Source organism: Larus michahellis, chromosome 2, assembly GCF_964199755.1.
Source record: "Larus michahellis chromosome 2, bLarMic1.1, whole genome shotgun sequence".
Classification (NCBI taxonomy): Eukaryota; Metazoa; Chordata; class Aves; order Charadriiformes; family Laridae; genus Larus; species Larus michahellis.
Window position 1 is genome coordinate 88,987,332 of NC_133897.1, and position 13,107 is coordinate 89,000,438.

General features: G+C 42.5%; 1 protein-coding gene across 1 annotated transcript in view; it reads left to right on the plus strand.

Annotated features, from left to right (window-relative positions):
* Positions 1 to 13,107, plus strand: part of ANKH (ANKH inorganic pyrophosphate transport regulator) — a 100,808-nt gene that overhangs the window by 77,043 nt on the left and 10,658 nt on the right. The window contains exon 8 of the mRNA XM_074576171.1: positions 336 to 431. Within this exon, the coding sequence (XP_074432272.1) occupies positions 336 to 431 (96 nt within the window). The remainder of the gene's footprint in view (positions 1 to 335; positions 432 to 13,107) is intronic.

Genomic DNA, 13,107 nt, shown 5'->3' on the forward strand with positions numbered 1-13,107 from the left:
ACAAACTTTAAACTAAGGTTAAAAAAAATCACGTAGAATTTCCTTAGAGCTACCACCCTTTTTCAAAGATGAATTTGTTAAATAGGACTTATTCCTTAGAAAAGTAGGAAGATTACTCAGCCCTCAGTGACCATAGGACCAGGTGCTGTCAGTTTAAGCGGAAAATAATCTGTGATGGTACAAAGTACTCAGAAAGCTCTAGGTTAAAAAGCAAACAAGCAAAGGCAGACTTGCAGGCGCACAGACAGTCAGGTCCAACACATGACTCTGGTGCCGTCAGCCTCTCAGTAGTCTGGAGCCAAGCTAATGCTTGTTATCTCTTTCTCTCACCCTAGAATAACCCGAGCAATAAATTGGTGAACACCAACAGCACCGTCACAGCGACACATATCAAGAAGTTCACTTTTGTTTGCATGGCACTGTCCTTAACGGTAAGAAACCTTTGTTTAACTCTGTCTTTCATCTCAACCAAGAAATTATGTCCTCTACCTAATGCTAAAAGCACTAGCAGTTCAAGAAAGGTGAGTTGTCTTTTCTTATTAAGCTCTGTTGCATTTATCTGGAGGAAGGAGTGTGATCACAGTACTGGCGTACTAAGAAAATCAACTATCGTTAACTCAGGCTGGATATCTTAAGGGCTAGAGTTATTTTATTTAATTCTCACTACTTTTCATTTCAAGTCAGCCTCCACATTCAAGGAGATATCAGAGATCTGCTTTTCTTTTTTCCTCTTTTTTTTTTTAAATGACCATAACTTCCAGTAACCTGCACATCAGGAAAATGACAAACCGCATTTGTCCCATGGGCAGTGGGATGGCTGCCTGTCCCTGGACATCCTTCATCTGTGGCAAATGGTGGGACAAGCAGCACGTGTCAAAACCGCAGTAGCTGTTCCCTGCTGCCTCGCATGGCACTGGGCCCCCGTGCTGGGGGTACTTTCATATATGTTGATTTTTTTCACTCTCAAAATGAACTAAAACCAGCCATTTTAGAGATGGTGCTGACACTGACAACAGGATCTAAAGCCTTGTCTGTGCTGTGAAACATTGCAAGGGGCTGGCATTCAGGGAGAAATTTCGCGAGCCTGCAGCATTTCAAAGCGACCAGCTTGCACACCTACGTACAGTGCGTCTTCCCCAAGAAAACTGTTTCTGCACAAGTCTTTTTAGCAACCCACAGGCAGTTGTGGAAGAAAACACATGCAGGTGGTAGGGATCATAACAAATAATGGAGCAGATGATCAGGGTGAATCCAACTTCTGTTTCTACATAGGATGGATTTACGTTAGTGCTTGGAGTTGGTCAAGCCACCCTCTATCCACTTGGAGTGGACTTGCATTATCAGCCACGCCACTGTCCGTGACAGTCATTAGCAGACATACAATCCGCGCACGATGTCCTAAGGAGGCCTGGGCTGGGTCCTCTCAGGGCACCGCCAGGCACCAGGACTTCCAGGGTCAGTCATGGCAGGGCTGGCAGCCAAGGCCCGTTCCATTCCCTAGCCAGGAGCAGAGCAGCCAGGGGGCACCGGGGCAGCCCCAGCACTGTCACCAGGCATCTCCCTGGGGACGGGGACTTGGGCCTGTGGGTGGGCCGGGCTCAGCGGGGCCCATGGCGGGGCAGGGCAGGGTGTGGGGAGCTGGAGACCAGCCCTGCTGCAGCATCGCTGGGGCAGGGGCTGATGGCCCCGGGGGTCTGACATGGGGTCCTGGGCTGTGGGCACAGTGAGGGGAAACCCTGGGGGGCTCACAAAGGGTCCTGGGGCATGGGTGACATGGGGGGAACCGCAGGGACTGGGCAGGGAGGGTTAGGGCTGGTGGTGCCCTCGGGGCCATGACAGCTTCTCTCCTCAGTATCTCACTAGGCAGGACAAAAGCCAAAGGAGAACCTAGAAAATGAGTTTCTCACAGAAAAAGGCCTTCCTCACAATAGAAAAGCAAGTGGGGAATGCTACAATTCTTTTAGGATACAATGCTTAAATTGCTAAAATTGAATCTGTTCATACTCCAGGCAGGTTTTCTCTTTATCCCCAGTGTTGCGTACTTTCCATGGGTTAGCTGGCTGCTTTGTAACTCTCCTATCCCCACGTTCAGAAATTAACTGCTGAGTAATGGAGGGCTGACATAATTTCTCTCTCCCCTTCATTTTTAGCGTAGAGCCTTTCTGACTGAGTTGCACATGGCCTGTGCATGAAGGGAAGCTAATTTACATCAAAGGAAGCTTTACAGTAACAAGCCTGAAGTATCTGTAACCATCCCTGCCCCCTTGTAACGACCTGGGAAAGTGGGATGTGGTACTCTGTCTTATTTCACGGTTGAAAATGAAGCGACTCAATCCATTCAAAGCTGAATTAGGAGATTTCTTCTGCTCTTTATTTCATATACTTTTCCCCTGAACAGCTACAACTGGCCGCCATCAAAGACAGAATTGCATGAGCCGATGTGTCATCTTTTCTGTCTATTAATGTCTAGATTTAAGCTTGAACTCTTTTCATGTGGCTTAGAGACCAATAGCTCTGGCTCTAACTTCTGTTTCCTACAGCATGTGATGGAGACAGACATATGCCTCCACTGAATTGGCCATTGTCTGGAGACTTTCCACAGCTTTCATCTTATCTACCATCACACACCTTGAGGTTTTCCCTTGTGTGCTGTGCCAGGCCAAGGTTATGCTCTCTACAGCCGGAGCCTCCCTTGAAGTCTGTCAGTATTGTTAGAGACCCACAAAGGGAAAAGGTTTCGTCTTTATAAGTTGTTCTGAGAATACTATTTCCGTCTCAAAGCTTTCTCTGAACTGACTGTTTTCTTAACCCTTCTGGGCATTTAACATCTTACTCAAGTTCTGATGGACCATGAGCTTCTCAAATTACCATCACCATCCTCTGCAGAGTAATTTTTAATTACTGCAATAGACTTTTGTTTTGTAACTTTACAGGGTGCTTTTTTTTCCCAGAAGTTCTCCATAGTACTTTCAAGGGCAGTTCTTTCATAAGCTCTTCATGAGAGATTTGTCCACACTGAAATTCCAGAAACGCTTTTGAGGTCCATAGCTTTTCCTGTCCTCTTTCTATTTTTGCCTACTAGTGACAGATTCTTAGGATTGCTTGTCAACAGACAGAGCGGAAAAATAGACACATGAGCTTTAAAGAGTCAGTTTGGTTCAAGGGCCTGAGCCTGCAAATGCTTCAGTGGACGTTGGTATGACTCAAGTTATTATGTGCCACAGGTTCTAAGGAACTTGACTTAAAATTTGCCTCTGTTGCAGCCAGATCAGATGGCCACTGTAACTGAGCTCACATGGCCATCAGCAGTTGCTGGGGTTTTCTGGAGAGGATCTATTGCAACAAATGGCAGACAGACTAGTAGCATCACCACAGGTAACATCTTCTTCTTTGGGATCAGAGGGAAAGTGGGAAACAGGCTCCCAGGCTGACCAAGAGATCAAAACAAATTAAATAGTTAGACGTGTCATGTGAATCCATTCTTCAGTAGATGATCTATAGAAGGATTCCAGAAGATGGAAAGATAAAGGAAATCCGTTAACCACTGGAAAAAATAACAGTGAAATTTTTAATATGAACATCAACCATGCAGGAAAGTACCCTTCCAGTACGAAACCCTGGGAAACCTCCCCAATAATGAAGACATGCTATTTCATACAGTTGGAAGAAAAATGTCCTACATCCTTCCACAGACCAGTTATACCTGCACAAGAAGTACTTTTTCGCCCTTGTTGATAGTGGCAGCATTGGGTCAGAGTAGAAAAAAAGGTATAGTTCTTAGTTGTATTGCTTAGTGAAAAATATGTAGACAAGCTGTTTTATTTAAAGGCTGTAAATAGAAGCCATTAGACTTCCAATATGTAAGAGATCTGATGTGATTAGTCGTATTGATGTTGTTTTGGTGGTAAGTGGCAACTCCTTCCAACAGCCCTTTTTTGTGGCTATGTAACTGAATGTAAAATTTATATAGCAGAGGGAAAGGACTCAGTTGAGGAATTTTATGCATAGAATTAAGGGAATGGTTCTGATTTTAGACTGGTTCTTATTTTAGAAGGGAATTGAGAGACTGGTTCATATTTTAGAAAATATGGCATGCTTGGTAATTTACACTCAGCTTAAGGAGTGTGCATAATGCTGCTTATCATTATTTGTTACTTCACTGCCGTTAGGCATTTCAGGCAAAAATGCTTCTTTCTATACATAAGTAGAGATACTGCCCCAAATAAATGACAGTCTTGCTGTCGTTGCTTAATAACGCTGTTGAAGAACTAAACGTTTTGGTTCAATGCTAGACCTGTTCAGATGACCCTACAAGTCAGCCCTGTGGTCTTTGCACGGTTGTAAACTAAGCGAGGACACAGACTCCAGGGAAAGAAAACTGGTGCATTTATAGCACACATCCCTTTGGTTGTGGGATGTGTCAGCCTCAGTACAGTGCAGAACTCCCAAAATAATTTGTCTGGGTGCTAAATTACTGCATTTCTCCATTGCAGCAAAGGTTTGCTCTGTCTCTTGCTCATGAGCTGTGTGTGGAGGGGCAGGCTGTGCGTGGAGTGAGCTGCTCAAGGGAACCCTGCCATACCCAGCATCAGTAACAGCAAATAGGCTGCTCTTCAGCAAGGGCTTTTCTCAGAATAGCAACGGTGTCTTTGAGCTCAGACACCACAGCGCAGAATTCAGGGGTTTTCCAAGGCAGCCTGAAGGGCACAGCTACTGCCAAATTCTCTTTCTTTCTCTTTTTTCCTTTCTTTCTTTCCTTCTTTCCTTCCTTCTTTCCTTCCTTCCCTCCCTCCTTCCTTCTTTCTTTCCTTCTTTCTTTTTTTTTTTTTTTTTTTATTCTGTCCCCATTTCCCAGTTGAGCTCTTCCTTAAGTATTCTGTGATGACACAGAAGTTGCAGTTAGTTCAAATCCTTTTCCCTGGCTAATGTTAGCTGCTGGCAGCCACATGATTGACACTTGGCCATCTGCCTTTGAGCTGCAAGGCTTCCCAGGCTGATTTCATGTCAGTTAATGCCCGCTATATGAAAGTGATGACCAGAGCGCTCCTTTGGGAGGGCACAAGCTCCTTCACTGCACTTGCTGCTGCCCACGCCATGTGGTGGTCACAGCCATGCCCTCACACACATGTTTGTGTGCAAATCCTGCACAAGTCGGTGAAATTGCATGCCCTGAGCTCTGCAAGCAGCACTAGGGGAAGTGGGACAGTTAACTCTCTGAGGGGACTGGGAGCGGTGGCCTCTGTTCATGTCTCAGAGTCAGCTTGGAAGGTAAGGGATGTCTTACTTAACAACAGCTGTGAGCACGCACGTTTAAGTTGCTGCTATTAGGCTAAAAGCATGGCCAGCTCTATGTGGCTGAAGCAAGATCACTGCATGAAGAGCGTACAAGATGCTAATCAGAGAAAGCAATTTCTCAGAGACCATTGTGAAAGCTCCCTAGCTCACCATCACTAAAAATGACCCAGAATAGTCTGTACTTACTCGTAGGAGCAATCAGTTCTTAGAGCAGCAGTTACTGAACCATGCTATTCAGTTCAGCTTCCTCTTCAAGCAGCCTCAGCTGGGACAGACCACAGTGCTTTAGGGATACATTTCCAAACACCAGCTCCTGTTAGCTGCACGGTTGCCGTTAACTAAAGTGTCAGCAAGACATGTGGCCAGTTCTATCTTCATATTCTTGAGTGCTCTATGTGTTACAACAGGTTTTCCCTTACCAATAAGACAGGCTCAAGGTGCCACGGGTGACATGCTGTGCGCACCACGCCACATTCATCCGTCTGTCACCAAGTTAATGTACAGCAGGAGAGATGCACAGTACTCCTCAGTTTTAACGTGTGTTCTATTAGAAACAGCTCAAAGCTCTTTCCAGCTTTAAGTATAATAGCATCAGTGCTATCATAAAAGGAATTTCAGTGCTGCTTTGCTTTTTTTTTAAATGGAGATGTAGTTACGGACAAACAGGGAAAGCAGCAGTTTTAATGAATAAACAGACTGATTAAGGGGAGAAGCTAATTGTGTAGAATGCTATCTTATATTTAATTAGCAGACACTGCGTAAGAAACAAAATCCAGATGTTCAAGTTTGCCCTGTGATTTTTCATTTCTTTCTATCCCAAAAGGAGACTGAAAGATAGAGTGGAGGGAAAGCTTTCACATTTACACTAGTGTGTGTGTGTGTGATTTATGCAAGGCTTAAAAATTTCAGATTTACTTGTTACAAACCACAGACAAACTACTAAAAACTGTAAATCTCTTTTTCAAAAAAAAAACCAAAACAAACATTGTCATGAAGTTTAATCTAAAGTGAAGGCTCAGACACTTAAGCTGAACAAATTGATAATCATCAGTTTTGTTGTGGTAACCAAATAAAAATGCCAGGTAACCTATACTAGATTTAAATCTCAATAAAAGTTTAAATTTAATGTGCTTAGGAGCAAACAGATGGTCAGTTTGGGCCTGACAGTTGAGTAAGTGTGTGTCAATACATGTCAAAATGTCATTTGCTTTACAGTCAGGTTTGTCCATATTTGAGGAGTCTAATGATAGCTTTAAAATGTTTCTAATACTTAGAATATTACTTTCTATATTTTATGTTAGGCCATTTTTTATATTCTGTAATAAAATATTAAATTTTTTTGTAAATAGAATGTAACATTTTGATTCATATCTGAACCTATCCTTTTGACAGGGGAAAAAACACATTGATTTCTAAGGGCTCCTGCTGATGAGCATCTGTAGTTTAAGGAGTTACTATTGGCAACTGTCTATTTCTTTCGTTTGCTGGACATTATCAGCCCCTACGGAAGAGCCGCATGCAGGCATTGTGTCAGCTCTCCAGTGCTTACATCTTGTAGCCCAGCAGCGTAAGCTACCATCAGTTGGCAGCTATGTTCATCTTACGTATCAATGTATAGCGTATGTAATTATAAATATGTATCTGATAAGTATGTAATCATATGCAGAGTGTAGTTATATATAATCGTAAGTGGGGGGTTTTATATTCTAATGATGAGAAATTTTAAGATGCAGCATTTAACATGTTCACCTATTGATCTCTTATTTCCCCCCAACCGTGGGCAGAAAAGTGGAACAGGCTGCTGGGGACCGTAGGCTCTTTAACTGATCTTGCAAGATTCAATAGAGGGATGCCATCACAGTCCTGAAACAGCAGAGAGGGCTCCAGAGTGGCAGGGTTTCTTTTGCTGGGCCCCTGTGATGGGATAGTTCAGTTTCACCCTGAAAAAGGCAGGAGGCAAGTCTCTGTCCCATTTGATGACAGTTTACTGCAAGACATCCCATCATTTGCCCAATCTCCAGACATCATCTGCTTGGTTATCTTTTATAATCAATCATCAAGCACCTAGGACTTGAGAAGAAAATCATGGTCAAGAACATGGAAGCCAGCGTAGACGGGAAAATTCCTGATATAAAAGCGTTAAAGTACAGAATACAGGACTCGGTAGTTGCTGCTTTCTACTTATTTCTTAATTCTGTAAGAGCTAGAGCCAGTCACTGTGGAAGAGAAGTAGCGAAGCAGCTGTGTTTCATTCAGGCTGAGAAGCCTCATCTGTTTAAAAGGCAGCTCCAGATGCCCAAGCTTTTGTGCTCTGCTTTGGATTTGGTTGTGCCAAACTAGGAACTGCCAAGTGGATACCATCTGCCGACTCTCCTGTCCTGTTGATCAGCAAGGCTTCACCAGCCACTGAAATGTAGGCACTGGCAGATAAAATTGGAGCCCACATGAATGAAGACAGAATATTCATACCAACTCAGTACAGTACATTATTGAAACAGCATTAGTTTATTGATGTATTCCCACTCTGACGCTATCTATCTACCAAACACTTTTTACTCGATAGTTTAGTTTAATTTCCAGTTGAACTCAGCAAATCTTACTATTTCCCAGCCATCATCCTGCAGCTGATTTTTCCTGTGAGGGTCACCAAAGGCTATCCAGTTTTCAGTAGGCCCATTTAATCTCAATTTTTCAATCTCTAGATTAATAAATATGCCATTTCGTATCATTTTCTGCATTTACCTATAAGTTAATTTTCCACATGACGAAGTATCCTGAGTACGTAAGACAGTAAAGTTTCTTGCGTACATAAGACAGTGACATATTTGATGTTTTCAGCTGTGCTGTCCTGCTAAACAATGAGACATAAAGCAATTGCTGGTAAAGGAGAGAAGTTAAAGAATTCTTTGCATCTTCGCAGCAAGACTGACTGCTATCCTACTAGGCATCCTTAGCTTGCGTTCAGGATAATTTGACTTAGGCTTGCTTATATGTAAGTCTAGGTAAAGGTCAACCTAGAGTACAGCAAAGTGATTTGCAAATTCTGACCAATGCAAGACACTACCAGGGCCTTTACTCTGTTATTTCTCCTTCACTGTCACTTAAAAGGCCTTCATCCAAGTATCTGCTACCTCATCCCTGTGGTTTCAAATGATTCAGATGCTGGAAAGGGGAACCAGAAAAAGCAAGGGGAACTGTTTGTATTTCCTTGTGACTGATGCCACAGTAGCCTGTGTTGAGAGAGGGTTACCACCTGAGAAAATCACCCAGTTATTACAACTCTTACAGCTTTGATAGCTGTACACATTCCAGGCTGCTAATGCTGGTTGTTACTTCACAAGCTGAAGAAAGCATTTTCAGAGGAAAGTGGTGATTTCTCAGATCCATAATTTAGGTGTTCCTCTCTGTGTTTTATTCCTGACCTGCATGCAATGCTGAAACCTTCCCACTCGTCCGTCTCAACTCTCATAGGGATGACTGATGGCAGACATATAGAAGATGTCCCACCAGGGCCAAGCTGGAATTGGGAAAGGGGGCGTGAAATACGGGCATATTTAATGCTAAAGAGAGAGCTAAAGATGTAGTCTTTGTGCAGTGACAGTGCGGGAGAGCCCAGCAGCTGAATAAGTAGTTACAAATGGACTGAAGTTAACAAAGCCTTGTTTTTTCATGAATTTGTGACTCATGGTTGAAAAAATAGCATCAGGGTCTGAAAAGGAGAAGCTGTACTTTAACTTCCTTGGCCTTTCAGATACATCTTTCCTGCAAAAAGGGAATGCAATATGACACCCGGTTATAAACCTCATTAATCTCTTCTGTCTTGAGGATTTGGCTACTGTAGCATTTCTGCCTTACTAGAGGAAAACAGGTTAGCCACACCATGTAAAACAGGATTCATCATGATGGTTTCTTTCATCTAAACAATGAAATCTGTGATTTTATCAGTGTTCATGTGCTCAAACTATAACATTGCACATGCTATGTTACTCTGTAGAAAACCAAATTTGAATTCTGGATCAAAAAGGTAACATGACTTCTGATGGCAGTAATGCTTTTCAGTTTTTGAAGTGCTAGTGTTTTAACAAACGTGGCCAGGGACATGAACTAGAGTTTTGCAGCGTTATAGTTCCAGCACATCAGTTACCAGCCACTGCATTAGAATTTATAAATGGAATACTATTCAAGAGCCAACTTTCTTAAAGTAGCTTGTGTTACTACAGTAACTAGGGCAAGCCTTTGTTGCTTTCTAAAGCTAACTGAGGTTATATGATTTTTGTGGGGCTTTTTGTTTGTTTTTTAAGGAAGTTAAGTCTGACTATGGAACTTCAGAGTTTGAATAACAATTGAAATTTTTCAATGCATCACACAGTATCAAATCATAGATTAATACTGCCTACCCTCATTCCCTTTCCAACAAATTTAAAGCAATTGTACTTTATAGTACGTTGTCCAGTTCATCCAGATTAAAGCTCATCCTCCCCAGTCCAAGGTCATGCTTACAGCTCTCCTCAGCAGGAGATTTTCCTTGAATATCTCCTTTTCTGCTTCTGAGAACAACTAATTCCCCCTGTGTAGTGCTGAAGAGCTTCAGACTCAGAGTAGCTACTGCAGTGTATCCCTCCATTCCTGGTATTTTTTACTTACTTTCAGGAAGACCTTTTTATAAGAAAAAAGAGCCTAGGCATGGCTAGAAATTGGCTTTAAGAAACAGCACAAACTGCATTTTTTTCAGAACCAAAGTAGTGTGTAGCATTATTTAGCTTTCCATGGCCTCAAGTTGTGTCAAGGGAGGTTTAGACTGGATATTAGGAAAAATTTTTACACTGAAAGGGTTATTAAACATTGGAACAGGCTGCCCAGGGAAGTGGTTGAGGCATCATCCCTGGAGGTATTTAAAAGATGAGTAGACGTAGTGCTTAGTGATATAGTTTAGTGGTGGGTTTTGTCAGTGTTAAGTTGCTGGTTGGACTAGATGATCAAAAAAGTCCCTTCCAACCTAGGCAATTCCATGATTCTGTGATTTCTCCCAAGTTTAAAGATGAATGAGGAAAACATGCATAGGGGCCATGTTCTGCTGTCACCATATATACCTGTGACATTCAGTGTCACAGGTCAAAAAGCAGCCAAAAGTTAAAGCCATTGCAGAGGCCAGTGGATTTGTGTTCAAGGTTCATTCACGTTTTCCTACCTTTTATTGGCTTTCTTTATTTTACATTTCTGCATTTCTTTATTATGAAAGGTTACAACTGGGCTTTATTAGAGTCATGGGATAATAGGACTGAGAGGCAGTAAAATCCACAGGAAGAAATGTTGTGGCAAGAAACCAGTCCCTCTCAGAGGACACAAAGCCAACTGCCAACAGTGCCAGTATCTGGAATTCCCTGGGTGACTTGAGTTCAGTGTTGTTATCTGTCATGAGTAAACAAAGGAAGGAAATAAAAAAAGAGCGACAGATTTCCCCCATGCTCCCCAACCTTATTTCATCATAGGCTTCATTATAGCCTCATTGTATTAAGGAGATTTCACAACTCCTAGCTAGGATATTCACATTTTTTTAAAAAAACAGCATTAACTTTTCAGACTAAATCCACATTCTTTATACTTTACTGTCATACATATATGGATGCCAGGGACAGCTTTTAGAATAATACCACCCATCCAGTGGATGAGTTTGTTTTCATTGCCTGTCTCTGAACTCCCAGATAGTTGTTTTTTTTTATCTTCAGGCTGCTGGCACAAAAATAACTATTGGAACATGACATAGTGGCAGACAATTGCTCAGGAAGCTTTTTACCTTTTCAAGGTCAAGTTTAGTTCCCGCTTCAGTAAAAATTATTTCAGACACGAGTGGAAGCATTCCTGCCTGCTCAGGAAGATGCTGGAGCACCAGAGGCTGACTTTATAAAAACCTCACGAGGGCCTTGTCCCATCCGCGGTGCCGCACTGAGCCTTTGTCCCGGAACAAAGGATTTCTGTTTGCTCCAGTGAGGTGGAGACGGATGTTTCCTTTGTGATTGTTCAGGTTTCATACAAAGGGTCTATTCTGCATGAGTGGCTGGAGCAAGCAGAAGAGGAAGGGTCAAAAATTGTCGCTAGAGCATGTTTCTGGTATAACTCTGTAATCACAAGAGGAAGCGGGAAGGGCTGCAGAAAACTCAGGACAGAAGAAAGTTGTGAAGTCAACAGTTTTCACAGAGAGCCTAGGAATCTGCCAGCGTTGGTTTATTCAAGCTTTTTTAAAGTGAGGCTGTACTCATTAAAATAACCTGCTTTCTCAAAAAAATAAAGCAGCATAATTCAATGGGGAGATATAGTGACTATCTTAAACAAGGTAGTGACCCAACCCAGCCTGAAAAATACCATCTAAGTATTTTCAGCAGCGGTTGGTGAGAAAGCAGATGTGGTATCACGTTAATGCTATCAGAGAGTCAGTGTATTCTGCAGCTGCTGGACCGAGCTTTGTTTCTGAAGAATGTCGTGCTCTGTCACTCTGAAGTATAAGGAAAGCTGGGGGAGGCATGGGGAGACTTAGATCTGTAGAAACCAATTATTTCAGGAGAAGATGTGAAGTTAGGGAGTTTTCCCGCAGGCAGGCTCAGGTTGCTTTTGCTCCCCCTGCTGCTTGACAAATTTTATGACAGCTGTTTTCAGCTTTACACCACCCTTCGCAGAACACAAAGTTCAGAGAAATCTATACTGACTTGAGTCCGCCTGAGGGATAATTGCTATAAGAGAGTGTCCTTGTGATTCAAATCATCAGCATTACAATAAACTGCTTTCAAATACGACTGCGGTCTGGCATTTTTACTGCACACAGACCCAGGGCTTTTTGCTTCACAGGATCACAGGATATTATTCAGGTTGGAAGGGCCACAGGAGTTCATCAGGTCCAGCCTCTGGCTCAGAGCAGAGTCAGCTGTGAGGTCAGGGCAGGTTCTCTGGGGCTTTGGCCAGTCTGGTCTTGAAAACCGTACATTTCCCACAGAAGAAAAGGGCCCACTTTCTGTCCACTTCAGAATTACAGGACACATGATCACATCATCATGATATCCCAACAGAGCGTCAGTCTGTAGGAACCTTCAGTGCCTCCATTTAGGCTCATCAGATTTTTATTTTTTGTCTCCAAGACTGTATATCAAAAGCTCCTCAAAACTGCCAGAACTGGGGTGGCTGTGGAAAGACCACTGTCTCTTGTGGTTTACAGCAAAGGTAGCACAGGATTCTGCAGGTCCATCCTGGTGCAGGCCAGGCTGTGGTATCCAGCAAGCTTCCATTGCAAGCCAGTGATGCTGGCCTCCAATGTCGTACCATGCCCAGCAATTCCACCACAGCTTCCAAAGAACTTTATGATGGTTTATAGCAGTGTCCTTAAAAAAAAAAACAAAAAAAACCAAAAAAAAACACCACACAAAAAAACCCCAAGTCTTAAATGCAACAAGTTTTTCAGTCAGTTATTTTCATGTTAAACTCACATGTGATTTCCTGTCAACAGGGAATAATGTCTTTATGATAAAACCTAGACTTCTTGATTTCTTGGTCCACAATAAAATAAGAAATCCTTTATTTGCGTAAATTGATGAGTAGTTGGATCTCCTTCCTTCATAAGAACCCTGTTGAACATTTTCCATGACTACTCGAGAGACTTCACAGTGGAATGAGTGCTTCGGGAGGCATTAGGAATTTGTATTCTGTTGCGCAGCTATGGTCAACACAGAAAACAACTCCAACTGTAATCTGAAAAGGGGTGTAACTAATAACTATATTTCTATAGTTTCAGTACTAGTAGTTAACAGTTCAAAACTGTTGCTACTT